The sequence below is a fragment of the Terrapene carolina genome, unplaced genomic scaffold (assembly GCF_002925995.2).
Source record: "Terrapene carolina triunguis isolate 2854851 unplaced genomic scaffold, T_m_triunguis-2.0 Scaffold84, whole genome shotgun sequence".
NCBI classification, from domain to species: Eukaryota; Metazoa; Chordata; order Testudines; family Emydidae; genus Terrapene; species Terrapene triunguis.
The window spans coordinates 5,605,481-5,625,626 of record NW_020664435.1 but is presented as its reverse complement, the minus strand read 5'-3'; the positions used below and the strand labels follow the sequence as shown (position 1 = coordinate 5,625,626).

The window sequence follows — 20,146 nt, the reverse complement described above, 5'->3', positions numbered from 1 at the left end:
GCATATATAGAATTGTAAAGAAGCTGATCCAGGTTCAACTGGGGGATGAAACAAGTCACAGTGTTTTGTTTTGTTTTTTGAGTTACTCACAGAAACTGTGAGGTTAGTCCATGTTATAGTATCCACGGACGTATTGGTCTTCAGCCACATCTGTAAAGTTTCATTGCTAGGGTTCTGAGGCTCAGAACACACACATCTGAAAAGTAAAATTAAGTATCACTGAAGAGCTTTTCATTCTTGTTTCAGTTTGCTTTTGAACTTTTAAACTCATAACACAATGTTGCAATTTTAAGCTATTTACATTTGCAAAAAGTTAAAGTGGCTACAATAACTTCTATCCCAAACTACTACATAAAGATGACAGAGTACGAGGCTCCTCATTATGTGCAGTGAAATACATGAGATAAGAAAGTGGCTTTATTAAAAAGAACTATTAGAAATATTTTCTGAAGAGTTCCAGGAAAAAGTGTTCCATATATTTTCCTCTCAAATTCTAACACATTAAATTCCTTCAAAACTGCATAAAACAGAGATCTCTCCAGAAACAGGTAGCAGGTGCCCGTCAAAAATTTTCCTATAAAAGGGACACCATAAACTTGAGAGGAAGAAACCACATTTATTTCTAGAACTTGGTGCCTACTATAATGAATATAACTGAATATAAATGAATATAGTTGACAAAAAACAACCGTTTTTCCTAGCTGGTTTACATTGTACATTTGACAGACTTTAGGTAGAGTCAGTTTCACTTTTTAACCTGTTCAGTCATTACATTTCGCCTTTGTTGTAAAGACCCTTATAAAAATCAAGTAGGGAGCAGAAAAACCCCAAAACAATTTTTAAAGAAGTAGGACATCATAGAGTACTCAATCTGAAAAGAAAATGATCTTAAAACGTTCAGGTTGACAGCATCCCTTTAACAGAATTAAAAAATCTGAGGCCATGAACCTGAATTTTATGCTTGAATTGCACTTTACATTAGCATATTTATTTGCAAGTGAAATGCATTTTGGGATACTGGCACTCCATAAAAGAACCTGCTCATGTAGCTATTGTGGGTTTTAATGGGTTGGGCAGAGACAGGCAATAACCAGAGACAGGCAAGAAGATAGTTGAACTATTTGACAGGTTTAGAGGAATAGTTTTCCAGTGAACCTGAGCCTGAAAATCAAACATAACAAGTAAAAATAAAAAACATATACATCTTGTGACTGCATCTAAAGATAGACGGTGAATAAAAAAATATCAGAAGGTACAAAAGTTCCATTCTTATTGTATAAATTTAGTCTATATCATTATTTGCATTATTGAAAACTTTTTACAGTACAAAATATTTCAGTTGACAAAATCGTTTTCTCATAAATGTACATATATTATTTTAAGGTTTTAAGATTTACTACACCATATCAGGTGTACAGCAAAACAAATGGATTTTACATAGCAAAACAAACTGATCCTCAGTTAGTGGAGATTTACATCAGCATAACTATTCAGACTGGTATAACAGAGTAGGACTTGGCCCAACATGTTTAAACATTTAGTAGAGATTATATGTAATTTATACCATACCTACCATGCTTTCTCTTATATGTACCTGAGATTGGGCTATCTATATGAAAAGCTGCAGTTTTATGACTGTAAAAACATTCAAGATGCAAAAATTCAAGCATTCAAATTATTAGGCTTTTTTAAAAAAAAAAGAATTATTGAAAGCATATTATAATATACATTCGTTTACACTTACATTTATACATTCAGAAATTTTACTAATGGACTGTAAGGTGTTCCATTAGTATTATCCTGGTGGAAAAAAGGTAAAAAACCTGACACTTACGAATATAAAGTCAATTTATCCAGGTCATTGTGCATATTGAAGGCATACAGTTCTCCCAAATGAAAAAGCTTTTCCAATGCTTCATAGATAAATATGATGCAAATGAGTGCTGCAAAAGCCTCCTCAGTAAATCGAGTGATGTAACACACAAGACTGCTTGCATCAGTTGCTACTAATACTATGCATAAAAATGAAGTCCACAGACCAATGCTGGTTCGCAGGGAAAGATAAGAAAGCCCATAATCCCTGTTTGAAAAAAGAAAATACAGGTGTTCAGTAAAACTTTAAGGCTACCTGAAACGGTAAACCATTCCATCTTGAAAAAAAAGGTAAGACAAATTTTTGTCCCTGCACTTGTACTCTCTTGATGCTTCCTTATCCTGACCTGAATGCAGCCTTTGTTTGAGGCAGAAGCAGAACTGGGACTCTACTTCTTTCCTCATCCTGAAGGCTGGACCTGCTACTATGGAGAGGGGGTGCTGGGATCCGACAAGCAGTTATGTAGGTTGGGGGCATCTGAACCCCCTCTCCACCCTAAAGGGCGTGGGGTATACTTTAAGGCTGTCTACCTTTTCAGCCTCAGGGTTCCCTGTCAGGGTCAAAGTCACTACTGCAATTTAGGCAGAAAGGTCTGGTAATTCTTTGCTGAGTTAGAGTCTGACTTTTTCTGGCACAGGACTAGAATCCGGGTTTCCTTGCTGGAATCAACAGTGCCTCACATCAAAATGGCACAGAGCTTCTTTAAATCCTCCAACTCCTGTTTTCTCCTCTAGCAGCAGCATGCCTGGGCCAGTGGAATCTAACAGCTAAAGGTCAAGACTAAGATCTAAAGTCTTAAGTGTTCTTTTTTAATTTGCTGGTTGGGAGGAACCACAATCGACATATCTGAACTGTTCTAGAAGATCGAAGAAAAAACTAATGCTGTGAAACACTATGGTTGAAAGTGAACAATAATTTATACTGATACGTATACACCATCAAGGAAATATAAAAACAACGCAACATAAGACTTCCACAAGGAAATGGTGATCCTCCTCTTTTCTTTCATCTATGTAAGATTGTTGTAATTTTAAAACATACAAGTAGTTTTAAAACACTATATTTACAAGTCTGATATAGACTACGTATCAAATTATTTGTAATTCCAAAAGTAAGGTTTAATCTATTTATATTTGTACTAGAGATGGGATAGAAACAGTATCTGGATCTAGATAAAATTCAAGGCAAGGTTCAAGGTTTAGATTTTTGGCCAAATCAAGACTAGAGTTCAGATTGACATTTGACATTGACAAGATTTTGCGGGCTATTATTGCAAAATTATGGTCACCAGAACTAAAGGCAGTTCTCTTCTGGCTTTTGATCCAACCCAACGCAAAGTCACAAAACCAGGTTCGCATCTGAGAATTAAAATGCAGCCCAACTAAAATGTAAAGTCTGGTTTCAGTCCATGCCTACTTGCAGATTTCCACTTTCAACTACACCTCTACCCAGATATAACACGGCCCGATATAACACGAATTCGGATATAACGAGGTAAAGCAGCGCTCTGGGGGGAGAGTCGGGTGGGGGGGGGCCTGCGCGCTCCGGCAGATCAAAGCAAGTTCGATATAACGCGGTTTCACCTATAACGCGGTAAGCTTTTTTGGCTCCCGAGGACAGCGTTATATCGGGGTAGAGGTGTACTACAAATCTATCCGGAAGTCTGAGTTACCCTTAAGTTCAGAAAATGTATCAAGTCAATGTAAATATTACTTACTTGCAGAATTTAAATAATATTTTTTCAAATACTAGAACTGGTCCGGTGCTCCCCAGTATCGTAAGAGGTTGCCCAGCAAACAGAGAATAGGCAATCCCAGTTAATGAGGCTCCAAAAAGAGACTCTATTGCACTCTGTTTGGAGGGAAAAAAATTGCTATGACACATTGCATTTATGGTTAACATTTGTCACCATGTTTTCACACTTATGATTTTATAAATCACCAACTTCGAAATAAAGTTAGGAATGAAAACAGTATAATCATCATTGATATTGATGCTTTATACACATAAGTAACTTAACACAGCACTGAAATAACAGTATCATGGTCAAAAGATTTGGAATGCTTCACTCTTGAACAACTGTAAAGCTATCCATACCCATAAGAACAAGTTTTTCATTCTGAAGGCTAAGGAGGAAAGCACACACCAACAATTTTAACAAACACAAGGTCTATCAAAATGTGGTTAAAGAAAAAGAGAAAAACGGTCTTTCTCTGTAAGAAAGAAGATATTGCAGCATATCTTTACGAAAACTTGATACAGTGTGCTGTATCAAACCTGCACCAGTCTACCAAGCATTACAAAAGAAAAACTGTGATTGGGTGTTACTGAACAATAATGGTTTACGTATACATGACAATGAAAAGATGGAGTAGTAAGCCAACATCCCACCTGGTAATGCATTTCTCTTTATTAGGGTAAACTACACCTCTATCCCGATATAACGCGACCCGATATAATGCGGGTTTCCATATAGCGCGGTAACCCCGGGGCTCTGGCAGTGGGGCTCGGGTGGCGCTTTAAAGGGCCCCGGGCTCCGGCTGCTGCGGGGAGCCCCGGGCCCTATAAATCACCACTGGAGCCCTGCTGCTGCTACCCCGAAGCTGCGGCAGCGGAGCTCGGCCGGCGATTTAAAGGGCCCGGGCTCCCCGCAGCGGCCGGAGCACGGGGCTCTTTAAATCACTGCTGGAGCCCTGCTGCCGCTACCCCGATATAACGGGGTTCCACCTATAATGCAGCAGGGATTTTTGGCTCCCGAGGACCGCATTATATCAGGGTAGAGGTACATCTATTTGTTTTTGTCCTTGAATTACATGCTTTACTAAAACGCTTTTCTCTTAAAATAAATAAAGAAAAAGTTATAAACCACTACAAGAGAGAAAAAGCGGAGCTTTGGACCTAAAACATTACGTTTTAAAAAATTACCTAAGCCAGTCAAAAAATAAACTATGAAAAGACTTGAGTTTGACAATAACGTTCTTGACTTGCACTTTTAAAAAAATTGCTATTCTATAATTATTCATGCCTGAGAAAGCTAAAACTAAGCAAACATGATTTAAGCTCTAATTCAACAAACCACTTAAACCTGGGCTGTGAATTGCTGAATTGGGACAACAAAAGGAATTTCACATGCTACACATAAAAAGATGATATATCAATTTGGCCTACTGTTCAAGTGTTAGCCACAAACTAGTATTTTAGTTCAGTCAATGCATTAACTTTGGGCTCTGAATCAGGATGGTGGCAGGGACAGGGAGTACTGTGAAGGTGACATTCTCTGGGAATGTGAAGGAGGGGTCTGAACACAAACTTTGTACCTTACAAAGTCAGCTACTGTGCTTCAACATACGTGTGCAGTAACTAATTTATTATATTCATTGATGCACACCCAAGTATCTGAAGGCAGGAACAAGCCCGCAAATAATCCCAGACAGCTAAAAAAAAGAAGGTATTTAAAATCAAATCTTAAAAAGGAGCACATTTTCTAAGTTATGCATACGAGGTACATGTACAAACCATGTTAATGTTTTTATGCCAACTGCCTGAAAATGTACTTCCTAAATCTGGAGTAATAAAATTATGGTACAGTACAAGAATATAATTTATTTCTGGAAGCAGATTTTGTACCAGCAAACAGCTTGTTAAAACTCTCATGTTAATAAGGAAATATTCAAGTCACAGGCCTTCTTTGCAAAAAATAAAGTCCAGTTAAATAAGTACTAGTGTAAACAAGTACTACAATTCAAGTTTAAAGGTGTGCTCTGAAAAGCAGTATGCAGTTTTTTTGTATTTTCAATACAAGTATAATCAAAATCCTAAGATGTTTTAAGGAAAAATTTGAATACATCCTTATATTTTCCCTAAAAGAAAGAAGTCATTTTCACAACAAATTTAAAAATAGAAAATACACTTCATAAATGATTTTAATTAACAGTCATTGGCTAATTCACATTGAAACACTGACTTTATACAATAGTGGATGTGACCATTTCCCCCTTTATGAAAATTTCAAAGCCCTAGTAAGTAATTTAGTTAAAATGTCTATAGTCTGCATACTATCCAATATGGCATCACCAAGATTAAAAAGATATTTCTCTATAGCCAAATTTGTTAAGGTGTAAAATGAAGAGTATTTTCTGTTTATAAACCTTGGTTATCTCCTCTTATTAAGAATATAAAGTAATACACAATTAATGAAAAAACATTTATATTTTGTCCATGGTTTAAATATACAATTCCGCTTCCTCTGCCAATGCATCATCAGCGTTATCATCCACACAGGCCTACTACTCAAGGCCATTAAGCTTGGTTAACTATCCACCTTGAGCCTCTGACTTATCCTAAGTAGGCCTACTGGGATGGTGCAGCTTTAGCGCTTACATTTTTTGTGCCAATTCTATTGTCCCTTTCCAAAAAGGCAATGAAAGCTCTTTTTCAATTCATGAAGCCATTCACCCAGTAAGGCAGGATAAACATTTTTACCTTAACTGTGCATCCTCTCCTGTTCACATTTTCCACAGCAATTACCTTTTGGGGAATGTCTGCTTTGGGGCAGGCTAATCAAGTGCTGCGGATAAACTCTTCAAATAAAAGTATGAATAAATGAGACAAATGCACACAGTCACTTGCCTCTGAAGATCTAAAAGCCTGGCCACTACCATTCTTTGTACTCACTATTCTGCCTTCTGTAGCTTCTCCCAGGAGCCCTCCAAAAGTGATTACAGGAGACATACAGGCACAGTATAGGAAAAGAATCGAGGCCAGGCACTGCAGGCTTAATGCATCCTTGAAGTCACTCAAGAAAAAAGGTGCTTTCCTTTTGATGTCAAGTATCAAACCACCAAAAAGCCTAAATAGGTGAGATGAAACTCGTCAAACTGTACACTAAAGGATTCTAGCTAGTTTAAAACTATGGGCTACACAAGACTGCCAATGCCGATTGCCAGCACAAAGTTAACCATTTCATAATCCAATTTAAAATACAACACAGATTAAAACGTAAACTAATTTAGTCAATTCCAATTCAGTTAATTGTATAAAAAAATTACGTGGTTTATATTTAACCATATATTTTAAAATGCTGGCTAGCTATTTTGCATATAATGGGCTAGACACTCAAAAGATCTCGACAAATCATTCTGCCCAAACAATGTTTTGGGAAGCCCACATCTGAATGAAGTGGTCATCAAAACACATAATAAGCACAAAAAGAATATTTAAAATCCAGCTTCTAGGACAGGGGTAGGCAAACTTTTTGGCCCGAGGGCCACATCTGGGAATAGAAATTGTATGGTGGGTCACGAATACTCACAAAATTGGGGTTGGGGTGTGGGAGGGGGTGAGGGCTCTGGTTGGGGGCCAAAAACGAGGAGTGCAGGCTCCCAGCGGCACTTACCTCAAGTGGCTCCCAGAAGCAGCGGCATGTAGCTTATCCTGCTCCTACGTGGAGGCGCGGCCAGGCGGCTCTGCACCCATTGGAGCGCTGGAGGGGGGCCATTGGAGTGCGTAGGAGTCGGAGTGGGGCCATGCCACGGCCCCCGGGAGCCACATGCTGCGGCCCCCGACCCTGCTTCCCGGCAGGAGCGCCGAAGCACGGCAAGCCCCAGACCCCACTTCCCAGCGGGAGCTCGCGGGCTGGCTTAAAACAGCCCGCAGGCCGTAGTTTGCCCACCCCTGGTATAGGGCATAATACTGGAGCTGAAAACATAGTCAGCTCATATGGTGACAGGTTCTCTCTGGAAAAGTATCACTAAATTCATGCTGTTGAAAATTTATTTGCCTGTGGCATATTAACTCTTGAACCTCTATAGTTTTTTTGCAGCTGATCAAAACCTGCAATAAAATTTTAGTGAAGATTAAGATTGGTTAAGTCTTGTCAGTTGTTTTTCTAATTTGTAGGCAATCCAAATTTTTAGCCAAGGATTTGAGTTTACTAAAATTTCCAGACAAGAAATGCAACTCATCTACAAGAATTTTCTTTGAATTTTTTGCAGGTCTAAAAGTCACTACTTTGCCCATATTCCATTGGTCTTTGGAAGCTATGATTCTTGTTATATGATGCTGCATATAAAGATTGACCTCCTCTTTTAAATATTCTTCTATGGGTTCTAGAAAATAGTTTAGACATTGATTTGTACCTATGCAATATTTTGAATATCCAGCCCAATATAGACAATTTCCAAATTGCTGCTACACTCATGATAAATGCATGCTTTATAATAGTTTAAAAATTAAAAATATATTTTGAAAATTTAGTCAGTTAAAGGAGGCATCCTCATACTATGAAATCCTTCACAAGTGTGTTGAGGAATATTGCCACAGGGTTGATAATGCTTTAAGCAGACAACAATCATAGGCAAGAACCAATCACTTGAAAAGGAAAAAGGATGTTTTACCATGAATTTAAAAGATTTAAACGTATCATTCTACAAAATGGTAATCATATTAATGATTTATTGCTTGTATTTTTTTGTGATGACTAGTATTTAGGTAAGCAAACCCACCTTCCAGTCCTCCGTAGCTCAGGTCCAGCATGATGGCTCTCCTGTTTGAGAATTTCTCCTGTAGAAGTAGATCCATTTGGAAATTTAGGTATCTTTCTTTTCTCCTATGTAAGGAAAGTACATAAAAACATTTTACTTTAGGGTCACCTTTTATTAAAAAGCCTCTGGTCAGGAAAAGTTTGCAAAGGCCCAATACTTCCAAAATAAAATATTTTAAAATATTTTAATACAAGGTGTTTTATAAATATTTACAATACAAATGTACAACATGATATGGATTATATTTGTAAATAAAGTTCCCAAAAGGCAATAGTATCTCTGTATACACTTTCCTGTATCACATGGCCTCTGAGGAGTGAATTCATAGCTCAATTAACAATACATTTTAATGGCAAGATATACACGGTTCAGATATAATAGTTATACCTAAAAATTATGTATGTATTATATATTGATTACATATATGCTATATCATGTGTGCATACACATGGTAATGTAAACACGAATGCACACACCCCACCTCATTATGGAGACAGTTTTGCTTTTTATATGGAAATGTAAAAACTTAGCTCCTTATACTCAGCAAGGTCCACCGACAGCACACAAATACCACAGGCTTCCTTTGTCTAACTCATACCACACAACATCAACTCACCTCCTTTCTTTGGAAACCAAAACCCAGCTGCAAGGAGCCCAAGGTTTTAACTTCACATTACTTGATAAATAAGCTACATTTCCCCCCTTTTAAATTTCTCCTTCTCTTTAAACCTCTCCAAGATTGTTACCACCTGACAGAGTATACGACCAGCCCTCCAAAAGGGGAGCCTCTGTCCCTCACTGTGCCAGGCCCTTGCTGCAGCAATTTCCCTCAACTATGAGAACTAATCAGGTTTTCTTTAGAGCACAATTTCCCACCCTAAGACGCCTGTGTGGTGCAGCATAATAGCAGCACAAAACACTCTTTAGAACAACAAGCAGAAGACCGTGTTTGGGATCGAAATTCTCATTCCAAACATAGCATAATGCATTAATATTATCCATTTTTATTTTTCACATATAATTTACAGAGTTTTCATTTTCTAACCCAGATTTCCCCTACCTACATTTGTTTTTAATTTTTGTTTCCATTTTCCTTTGGAAAAACTTCAGTAGTCTAGTTTATAAACATTAGTTTCACATAACAGAACTTTTTATTACAAAAATACCAAAATACAATTTCAGAGTAACACTCAAAAGTGCGTATCAAGATTAGAGAAATTAATAAAATTGATTTCAAACAAAAACAGAGGAGAAGAGATAAACAAGTTAAGGTAATACAGCTAGTGTTATTTTACAGAGGGTCTAATCTTTCTCCCAAATTGAAAGGGGAGGAGGGTACTGCTGCTCTAATAAATATCAATATATTATTATAAGTTTTGGATTGCATTTGGAAATGTATTTTAGAAACAAATCACAGATCATAATACTGTAAAAGCTCTTACCTGGGAAGGAACACTTTTTGGTGGCTCAATGCGTATAGACGGATCCCACTCTCCTGGAGGCAGGACAGTCACTTGGTCTAAAAATTCATCAATTCCTGATAACAGATCATTACGGTCTTTAGCTTTATAAGCAACATCATGGAAAACCTTTATTGGGGGAAAAATACACACACAAATGAATGCTGGGTAAGAGCAACCCCTTAGAGGGACACTTGAGTAAAAAAGTCATAGGCAAATTTTCCATGGGTCTCAACTAGGCTTTTACTTGTGCACTTGCAATTTTGCATGTAAATAGGTTTGTACAAGCCTTTTTCAAAGATTAACAACTGTACGTGTAGTTGGCGGGTTTTGCACATGCAAATTCTTTCGTGTGTGCATGAGTGCTTGCATACATAACCTTGTGCATATATGTATGTGTGTATGTAAATGTGGTTCCAAATATTTTTGAAGTGTTCTTGACTATGTTATAAACAAGACACTAGTTTATTTAATCAAAACATCCAAAAATCCATCTTTTCTTTACAATAGTTGTGCTGATTACTTTTTGCATTTCTCTCAGCATTTTACTGCAGTCAGATGTCTCAATTCATATTTTACAAAATGATGGCAAACAAATAACAGAGATGCAGAGAGGATTAGAGAAACAAGAACATACTCCTGAGGGAATTCTGTACCAAAAAATTAAATATTCTGCTCCAAAAAATTAAAAATTCTGTACACAATATTTTAAAATTCTGCAAACTTCTGCGTATTTTATATGTCAAAATAACACAATATAAACACACCATTTTCAATTATTTACTGACAAGTATTTTGAAATGTTACCAAAATGAAAATGGTGTGATTATTTTGTTGTTGTGTTTCTGTGTTATTTTGACAATTAAAATATGCAGAACTTTGCAGAATTTTATTTTTTTTGGCGCAGAACTCCCTCAAGAGTTCTGTGTGGCACAATCTGGATATGAGCAGCTCGGTGGGGGGTCTGGGTGCAGGGGGGAATCTGGATGTACAGGGGCTTGGTGTGGCATTCTGGGTGCAGGGGGAAAGGGACTCTGCAGGGAGTCCAGGTGAAGGTAGTTAGGGCTTAGTGGGGTGGGGGGACTGGGAGAGTGGGACTTGGTGGGGTGGGGGTCAGGGTGTAGCTGGTTGGGGCTCAGTGGGGTGGAGGGCTCTTGATGCAGTGGGGGAGGCTCAGCAGGGATGGGAATTTGGGGGGCTCAGTGGAGGGGGGAGTTCTGGGTGCAGGAGGCTCCTGATGTGGAGGGGACTCAGTGCGGGGGGGTTCTGGGTGTGCAGGTGGGGGGAGGGGTCACTGTACAGGTTGCTACTCCCCCTGTCCGCCCAACCCCCATGCATCCAGATGCCCCTACACCCAAACCCCTCCTCACCCCCGCTGAGACTCACTCCCCTCACCCGGGAAACCTCCCCTCCCCCGAGCTTCCCCTTTCAAAGAAACAGTTTCCCTATGTACAAAATAGGGATTATACATTTTAGACGTCACAGGGATAGTGTGAGGATTAATTCAGTAAATGTTTGTAAATATTAAATACCTCATCCTCATAACATTCAATAAATCAAATTAGATTTACAGTTACTAAACTCTGATTCAGTAATAGTTCAATGCACCACAGTCAGTTGTGTATGCCACCCCTGAATTAATACGTTCAAGCTATTTAAAACTAATTCAATGTCAAAATATGCATACTGCTTAAATGAGGAACTTCATATTCATCCACTACATGTCCTTAAATTTCATGTATTCTGGGTGGCGTCTTACAAATGTAGAAAATACAGAGCCAAATCACACTCTCTTTAAAGGTAATGGAACTTTTGCTTTTGAAAAGAATCTCAGACTATATTCAGTTTCACAAACCAATGAGTGACCGTCTTAACTTGGGGTTTCTGGTTTCAAGTTAAACAGATAAGGCTTAATTTTAAAAAAAACGAATCACACTTTTCCTTTGGTGGAGTTTTACCCATTAAAAATGATAAGTTTAGTTTGTATTAGAAATTGTTTGCAGAGGCAGATCCTAAAGAGCTGCTATATGTACTGGAAGTTAATCTCCAGAAATGCAGGTCTTCAGAGGGAGAAAAAAATTATATAATTCTGGAATTTTTAAATATTCTATATTAAATGTTTTATAAAATTCATTTGCTAAACACTGATCAAGTCCATTTTTATTCCCAGTAAACTATTATGTTCCTAAAAATACACACCTAAAACCAGAAGCCCTAATTAAATACCATAATTTTAGAAATATTTCTGGATTAAAATTCAAAAGTTTAAAATTGCTGTTACCTAAAGAAATGCTAACATTTCCAGGGCCACCCGGGGGGGGGGGGGGGAAAAGTGGGGCAATTTGCGACTGAAGGGCCCCCCCACCCGCCGCCGAAATGCCCCGCGAGCCCTGGCCCGGCGGCAGTCCAGGTCTTCGGCGGCGGGGGGTCCTTCAGTGCTGCCGAAGACACGGAGCGACTGAAGGGCCCCCTTCCACCAAAATGCCGCCGAAGACCCGGACCGCCGCCGGGTGAGTACAAGCTCCGCAGTTCCCCCGCTTTGCCCCAGGCCCCCTGAATCCTCTGGGCGGCCTGAACATTTCAGTTAACTTACTCTAATAGTGAGAATTCAGTATTGAAACAATATCCAAATATGCTGTGGGAGGTGTCTTCTTTTGAATGAGAAATAAATTAGATCCTGATCCCCAGTTCTCTTTAAAGACCTCACAGCACTTCACAGAAGACTAGAAGTATTAATTCAAGTGTCTGGCAAAATTTCAATTTTGGCCTTTACATTCTGCCCATCTAAAAATACCCATTCAGTGTTTGAGTTTTATGCAACATTCTTAATTTTCTGTCCTGAACTGCTGCGTACCATTATGATGTATTGTTTAATAGCTACCATCATTCACAGAACAAGTGGCCACATTTAAGTGGTAGGTTAAAGATATATATAGCTTGTATATCTTTCTGTAAGTACTTTTGGGATCGTTCTACAAGAAAGGCAAGTAATAAAATTAAATTGCTATTATACATCCATCCTCGTTTCTGTGGATTGTGTCTTCATTGTTCTTTATATAAAGTTAATTTGATTGTGCCAGGTATCTGTGAATTATAGGTTGTAAAGAGATTTCATTAAGCATAGTCTGTGAGAACATGATTTCAGAGTTCTGCAATGCAAATTTTTATTCAACACTCAGGTTTGCTTTCAATGGATTGTAAATATATACTACTTGCATCATCAGTCATAAGCGTTGCTATTGATCTTCCGATTTCATGATACTGTGGTGCCTTGCCAGCTGGACCCAGTAACAGAAACAAGAACCTGTAGGAAAAATTAGACAGGAGAGGAGACCAGGAGAGCAGAGTTATTTCGCCTTAAACCTTTTGTAAAAAGCCAACTGCTCAAATCAAATCTGAGGCGGCTACTTCAAATCAAATATTAGAATTCATAATTTGTAGGCTCATCATTTTGGTACTGATAAAATGGATGATGTTTTAGCTACACAAATAGAACACAAAGATTTAAATTGCTGTAATTTTGGAACTATTTCCTGTGAAAAATTAAAGCAGTGTTGCCGTTTTTTAAAAAGAATTTTCAAAACCAGGTAATTCAGTTAGAAGAATATTGTAAAGATTAGTAGTATGTAATATTTATATTGAAAGCCATTAAGTTCAATTTTCCACACTGTCCTTGTAAGAAAATCTCCAGATAAGTTCTTTGAAGAAACTGCAATTGCATTTTAGATATAAAACCAAACCAAACATTCACAGGTTTTACCCTTCTCCAACAATAACCCAATGCACATATTTTTTCTCTGATGGCAGCTCTAAGTGAATTTGGTGAAAACATGCATCAAATGATTTAGCCCTACTGTGTCTGGAGCAGTGTGCTGTATAAATAAGTTCATAAAAAATTATATTGAAAATCATTTCACATAATCCCACATCAGATTAGTCACATTTTTGTCTACCAAATGTATTTAATTTTCAATTTATCAAACTGCTTTCAACATTAAGTCCCAGCAGACACATTCAATTACAAACAAAAATATTAACCTGCCCTCCCCTGGGGGGCCTCAGAATACTAGTGCAGGCAGATCCAACATACACTTCCTGTGCCAGTGAAGGTGAATTTCATCCTCAGTGATTAACACCGAAGTATTGAAAATTTTTCCCTTAAAGCCATACCATTGGTAGGGACTGGAGAAGAGAAGGATTATACCCAACTTTCACTTTGCACTTCCTAGCCATTAGAAAAAGAAAGGTGTAAATGTATTTCACTTTGGTATCAGATTTGCAAACTAACATCTGTATTCACATGTAAATACATATTAGAATGTGCACTCTAGATATCACATGATCAAATAAGTTTCCCACACTCTAGGTGTGTTTTCACAATAGAGCACTCTATACAGAGTACACATACACCTCTACCCCGATATAACGTGACCCGATATAACATGAATTCGGATATAACGCGGTAAAGCAGCGCTCCGGGGGGGCGGGGCTGCGCACTCCAGCGGATCAAAGCAAGTTCAATATAACGCGGTTTCACCTATAACACGGTAAGTTTTTTTGGCTCCCGAGGACAGCATTATATCGGGGTAGAGGTGTACTTCAAGACTCAATGGACTATGTCCATTGTCATGTTAACGGGGGGGAAGGAGAGGGGAAAACCTAAGTCTTCTTAGTCACACAGTTAAAACGGTGTAAGAAGAGGACCAGCAGCTCTGAGATCCATCCTTCCTACACCCACCTGGATTGTCAGTTTCAAACTTCGTAAATAGTTCTAAAAATATTATTTTTCAAAGTTTTGGGAGGAGGTTTAGATGGCCCTCATTACACAAATTTGCAACAATTGCTTGCCATGCAAGACAGAGATTTAAGACAGTAAGACAGTTACTGTCCCAATGAGTTCACAATCTAAACTCTGGTCTCTGCTCTGCTTGAACACTGAAGGGCTGTTACTTTATTGTGTGAGAAAATGCATATTAATCAAGGATTTCTTTACCGTGTAGGAACAGGAACCTCTGTGAGACCTGAAAGAAGCACTGCAGGGGACAGTCTCACAAAAGCAATGATTGGTCTTTCCAAAAAATCTACTTCTCCCACCAACACATTTGATGCTTCTGCTCCTGTGGGAATTTTCCTCATGAAGTTCATATCAACCTATTATATAGAGATGAAACAATTGCTTATTTCTTTACAATTCTTATTGATAATTCTACAAAGAATTTTTAAAAACTAAGAAGAGTATTGACTGTTCAACTCTTGTTTTGATTAAAACAATATAAATGCAAAAGAAATATTTCACATGTACAGGAACAGAAAAGACAAGCATATGATGTGTATAAAATATGTCTGTCAGTAGTATTTTATTAGTACATTTCTTTTATTGTTACAAGTTAGAACTACTATTATTTATTATATTCTAAAAAGTTTCAGCTACATAATCACTTTTCCACAGTAACTTCTCAGGACAGAAATATTTTCTCTATGGTAGGTGACGTTACTTGACAGCAAATCGACAAAATAACAACTAAGAGTTCCTGTAATTATATGCAGTTTCCAGAATTTAGTTATTTTACATGGTATTTTAAATATTTTTAAAGGAATGAATAGCTTTAATATAATTTTCATTCACAAAAAATAAACAGCTGAAATAGAATAAAGAAACTTACATTTCTGCATATAATTACAGAGGAACATTACAAAACTGTACAGCACATGAACTCTTTAGTTTACAAACAGTTACACAAAAGGCACAAGAAACTAACACTAGTTACGTTGTTATCTAGAAAACTTACAGCTGGCCTCTTGAGTCCCACACCAAGTGTGCCACAACTACAGTGCCAGGAGGCTGACTCCTGCCCAACAGGAGACAAGGCAGGTGTACAGAAGGACAGGCCAAGCAAAAATATAAAAACTGTGACAGAGTAGGAATAAATGGCACCTGCCATGATCAGATGAGAACTACTATGTAAAATTAGCTTTGCTTCAACACAATTATAAAATTTAATTTGACAAACTGTTTATTACAATTTTTTACTGTACAGATTACACTGAACAGGTGAATTTCGTAGTAAGAACCATAGTGATTCTTATAACCCAAAACATTTAAGTTACAGAAGATGGGAGAGGTTAACAGTAGTACACAAGGTTTGCTTCCAGAAGTAACACAACTGATGCTCTTTATCCTTAAGATTTCCATGGCTTTTACAGAACAATGCATAAAAGCCCTTTTTCTGAAAAGGGGTCTTAAGTCTCTAAAGTAAGAAAAACAGAAATTCATAAAACTTAAACTACTTTATATGCAAAAACACCCAGAACACTCATGTTTTGTAAAAACTTTCGCAGTGTATCTGACCTGAAAATATTATGTATTGCTCAATCAGCAAGTACAGTGGCTTTTTATGTCAAGTTACATGAAATACTGCACATGTGAAGTGGCAAAATTATCTAACAATAGTAAATCCAGATGTACTGCAAAAGTAGCCAAAACATTTAATGGCTAATTAATTTTAATCTCTACTGCATTCTGATAATTTGGGTTAACTACAGCAGTAAGGTAGAAATAGCAACCAGTTTGGCTACCATACTGTTACATAGCCCTACTTACTAATCATTGAGAAAATATGTAATGTCATTTACCTTACTGAAATCAACAGTGCTGTTTTCTCTGCTTCCTCCTGTTCCATTACCTTTAACATCTCCACTTTTTCCAGCATCCAAATTTCCAGGTGCTGACTGCGGAGATGCTAGAAGCCCTAGATTTAAAGAAAATACACATTTTCAAAATGGAGTTCACAGAAAATGGACGAACCAAGACACACGCTATGCAAAAACTCAATGTGGCAGCTTGCTAAAAGCGAATGTGCAAGTTAATAAACAAAAGTGCCCCATGTTAGTACCACAAATTCAACATAAACAAGTTATTTTATTCTGGAAAACAATTAAAGTTTGTATAAAATAGTTAAAATCAGATGTTGCCTAAATGGTGGCCATTTGCAAAACAGTCAAGAAAAGAAAACTAGAGTGACTTTTGGGGAAGAGGACAAATGTAAAAATTTTAATCTTCACCACCAATGGTCTGTGTACAGAACCTACCTGATAGAGGTTCCACACTCATAAATTTGAAAGCCCTAGAATTAAAACAAAACAAAAACACACCCACCACACAATTTAATACATTATCTGAAGTTGATATTTGATTAAAAAAAACTGAGACTCAGGTTTTGATCATATCAGGGTTAAGACACTAGTGGTCAACCAAACTAGTGCAACTCTCTGGGTAAACTTATGTAAATGATCATATAAATCAGTAAAGCTTAACCTGGTTTGAAGCAGTTTACCTTATCTATGCTATGGCCTGGCTAGACTACAATTTAGGCATTCTGTTTGAAATAATCTAGTATAGACACAGCGACATATATTTTATAGGGCTGTCAATTAATCGCAGTTAACTCACGCGATTAACTCAAAAAAATTAATCGCAATTCAAAAAATTAATCGCGATCAATTGCACTTATAACAATAGAATACCAATTGAAATTTATTAAATATTTGTGGATGTTTTTCTACATTTTCAATATTGATTTTAATTACAACACAGAATACAAAGTGCACAGTACTCACTTTATATTATTTTTATTACAAATATATGCACTGTAAAAATGATAAAAGAAATAGTATTTTTCAATTCACCTCATACAAGTACTGAAATGCAATCTCTTTATCTTGAAATTGTAACTTACAAATGCAGATTTTTTTTTTTGGTTACCATAACTGCACTCAAAAACAAAACAATGTAAAACTTTAGAGCCTACAAGTCCACTCAGTCCTACATCTTATTCTGCCAATCGCTAAGGCTAGGCCTACACTGGGGGGGGGGGGGGGAAAGTGGACTTTAAATACGCAACTTCAGCTACGCAAATAGCGTAGCTGAAGTCGGCGTATCTTAGGTCAATTTACCTGGCCATGAGGACGGCGGCAAGTTGACCGCTGCCGCTCCCCCGTCGACTCCGCTTCCGCCTCTTGCCGCAGTGGAGTTCCGGAGTTGACGGCAGAGCAATCGGGGATCGATTTTATCCCGTCTACACTAGACACGATAAATCGATCCCCGATAGATCGATCACTACCCACCGATCATTATCAAGCAGAAGCCATCATCAGCATGGAAGCATGTCCTCTGGAACGGTGGTTGAAGCATGAAGTGACATATCAATCTTTAGCACATCTGGCACGTAAATATCTTGCAACGCCAGCTACAACAGTGCCATGCAAATGCCTATTCTCACTTTCAGGTGACATTGTAAACAAGAAGCAGGCAGCTTTATCTCCTGCAAATTGTAACCAACCTTGTTTGTCTGAGTGATTGGCTGACCAAGAAGTAGGACTGAGTGGACTTGTAAGCTCTAAAGTTATACATTGTTTTATTTTTGAATGCCTTTTTTGTACATAATTCTACATTTATAAGTTCAACTTTCATGATAAAGAGATTGCACTACAGTACTTGTAGGAGGTGAATTGAAAAATATTTTTTTGTTTACAGTGCAAATATTTGTAATCAAAAATAAATATAAAGTGAGCACTGTATACTTTGTATTGTTGTAATTGAAATTAATATATTTGAAAATGTAGTAAACATCCAAAACTATTTAAATAAATGGTATTCTATTGTTGTTTAATCGCGCAGTAAATTTTTTTTTTAATCGTGCAATTAATCGTGCTTAATTTTTTTAATCGCTTGACAGCCCTAATATTTTAACATATGCTAAACTGAATGATTTAAAGCTGAGCCTTCCCTCTAGGCTTTAACTCAACCATCTTATGCCACACATTAAAGTATACATTGCCCTGCCTATACAATAAACACATTAGAATGCATTAGCTAGTATGTTCTAACATCACACCTTTAAGTCTCAGTCTAGCCAAGGCCTAAGGCTTTGACTAAACTAGAAAAAGCTTTGGAGTATAAATAGTTCATGTTAGCTAAGCCTGATCTAAACACAACCATTTGCCTAGTCAAGACAGGCCTAAACTCCTTATAAGTTTATCATTTGGCATTTTTACCTGTTTCACTTTTTTTCGGACAGCTGAATTCTAAAAATCTGATCCTATATAGCTATTCCAAAGAAGAGTCAGAACCAAAAGTTCTATCATCATTTAGAGATAAGACAGCAATTCTCATTCTTCCATTTTATAAGCATTTAACACATTCTAATAAAATAAAAACAATGATATTAAATAGGCTTTAATTTTCTTTGTGAAACCTATACTGTGCTAGCAATTAACTACTACTATAAATGCCAATCTCAGCCAACTAAAATGGCAAAATCACATTCCTCCCTTTTACTCTGCAATATATATTATTCACCAAAAAGGAGATAACCCATAAACCCATCAATCCAATCCATGAATCAGCTACACCACATTTAGTAGAATAAAACTCTCCGTTTTTTAGGGAGGGTTTATAAAACTGAAACAGGGATGCAATATATCTGCTATGTGGAGTAAATAGGAAGTCTACATCTTAGTACACAACAGAAAAAAACAAAACATGTTCAGATAAATACAGAAAGGCCAAATTCATGCCCTCTTCACTTTTTACTCCTAGCACAATAATGTAAAATAATGTAAGACGTGTAAGTTGTGAAAGATGTGCTATTATGTGTCATTTTGCATCTGTATTCCAACCATTTCAACAATGCCCCAATGCAGATTATTCATGGCAAGAGATCAATTAATCCCTAAATCTGAGGATGCATGCAGAGTAGGAAGAAGGTGGGGGAATAATCTCACAGGCCACACTCCCTTGTTCTATCCAGAGTATTTGTAATACGTACATTCTGTGGGTGTTCAGGGTGAGAGCAAGGGACAAAAGTTACTTGGCTGCAACTTTCCCAAGTTCACAGAACTGATACCCTGAATTTGATCCACTCAGGTCCATACATAAACAGTAACTGTAAATTGCCATTTTGCCCATTTCTCAGTTTTGGCATTAGGATAATATTGATCTTTTTATGATTGAAGCCAGAATTTCTCCAACTGTTTACAGCCCAGGTTCAAAAACTCTTAGTGCTAATATAGAAATCCTTATCCCATTCAAATTCAAAGGATTATTAGCTTTTGCTTTTTCACAATCTTACTAAAATTACAGGTGCAAACTAAATTTTAAAATACTGTCAGAAGGATTCCAACATTCTAAAGTTGCAACAAAAATGGACGCATTTCCATAACATTTTTCATAGTTTTTCCTGCTGTTTTTAAATCAACCAGTGCTAGAAAAT

At 37.3% G+C, this 20,146-nt stretch overlaps 1 protein-coding gene across 2 annotated transcripts in view; it reads right to left on the bottom strand.

Annotated features, from left to right (window-relative positions):
• Positions 1-20,146, bottom strand: part of SLC4A7 (solute carrier family 4 member 7) — a 66,525-nt gene that overhangs the window by 28,019 nt on the left and 18,360 nt on the right. For both annotated transcript variants that reach the window (XM_026649369.1, XM_026649367.1), the window contains 9 exons: positions 16,509-16,624; positions 14,869-15,026; positions 13,092-13,179; positions 9,858-10,004; positions 8,377-8,480; positions 6,548-6,722; positions 3,591-3,724; positions 1,835-2,080; positions 91-196 (listed from right to left, as the gene is read on the bottom strand). In XM_026649369.1, the coding sequence (XP_026505154.1) occupies positions 91-196; positions 1,835-2,080; positions 3,591-3,724; positions 6,548-6,722; positions 8,377-8,480; positions 9,858-10,004; positions 13,092-13,179; positions 14,869-15,026; positions 16,509-16,624 (1,274 nt within the window). The remainder of the gene's footprint in view (positions 1-90; positions 197-1,834; positions 2,081-3,590; positions 3,725-6,547; positions 6,723-8,376; positions 8,481-9,857; positions 10,005-13,091; positions 13,180-14,868; positions 15,027-16,508; positions 16,625-20,146) is intronic.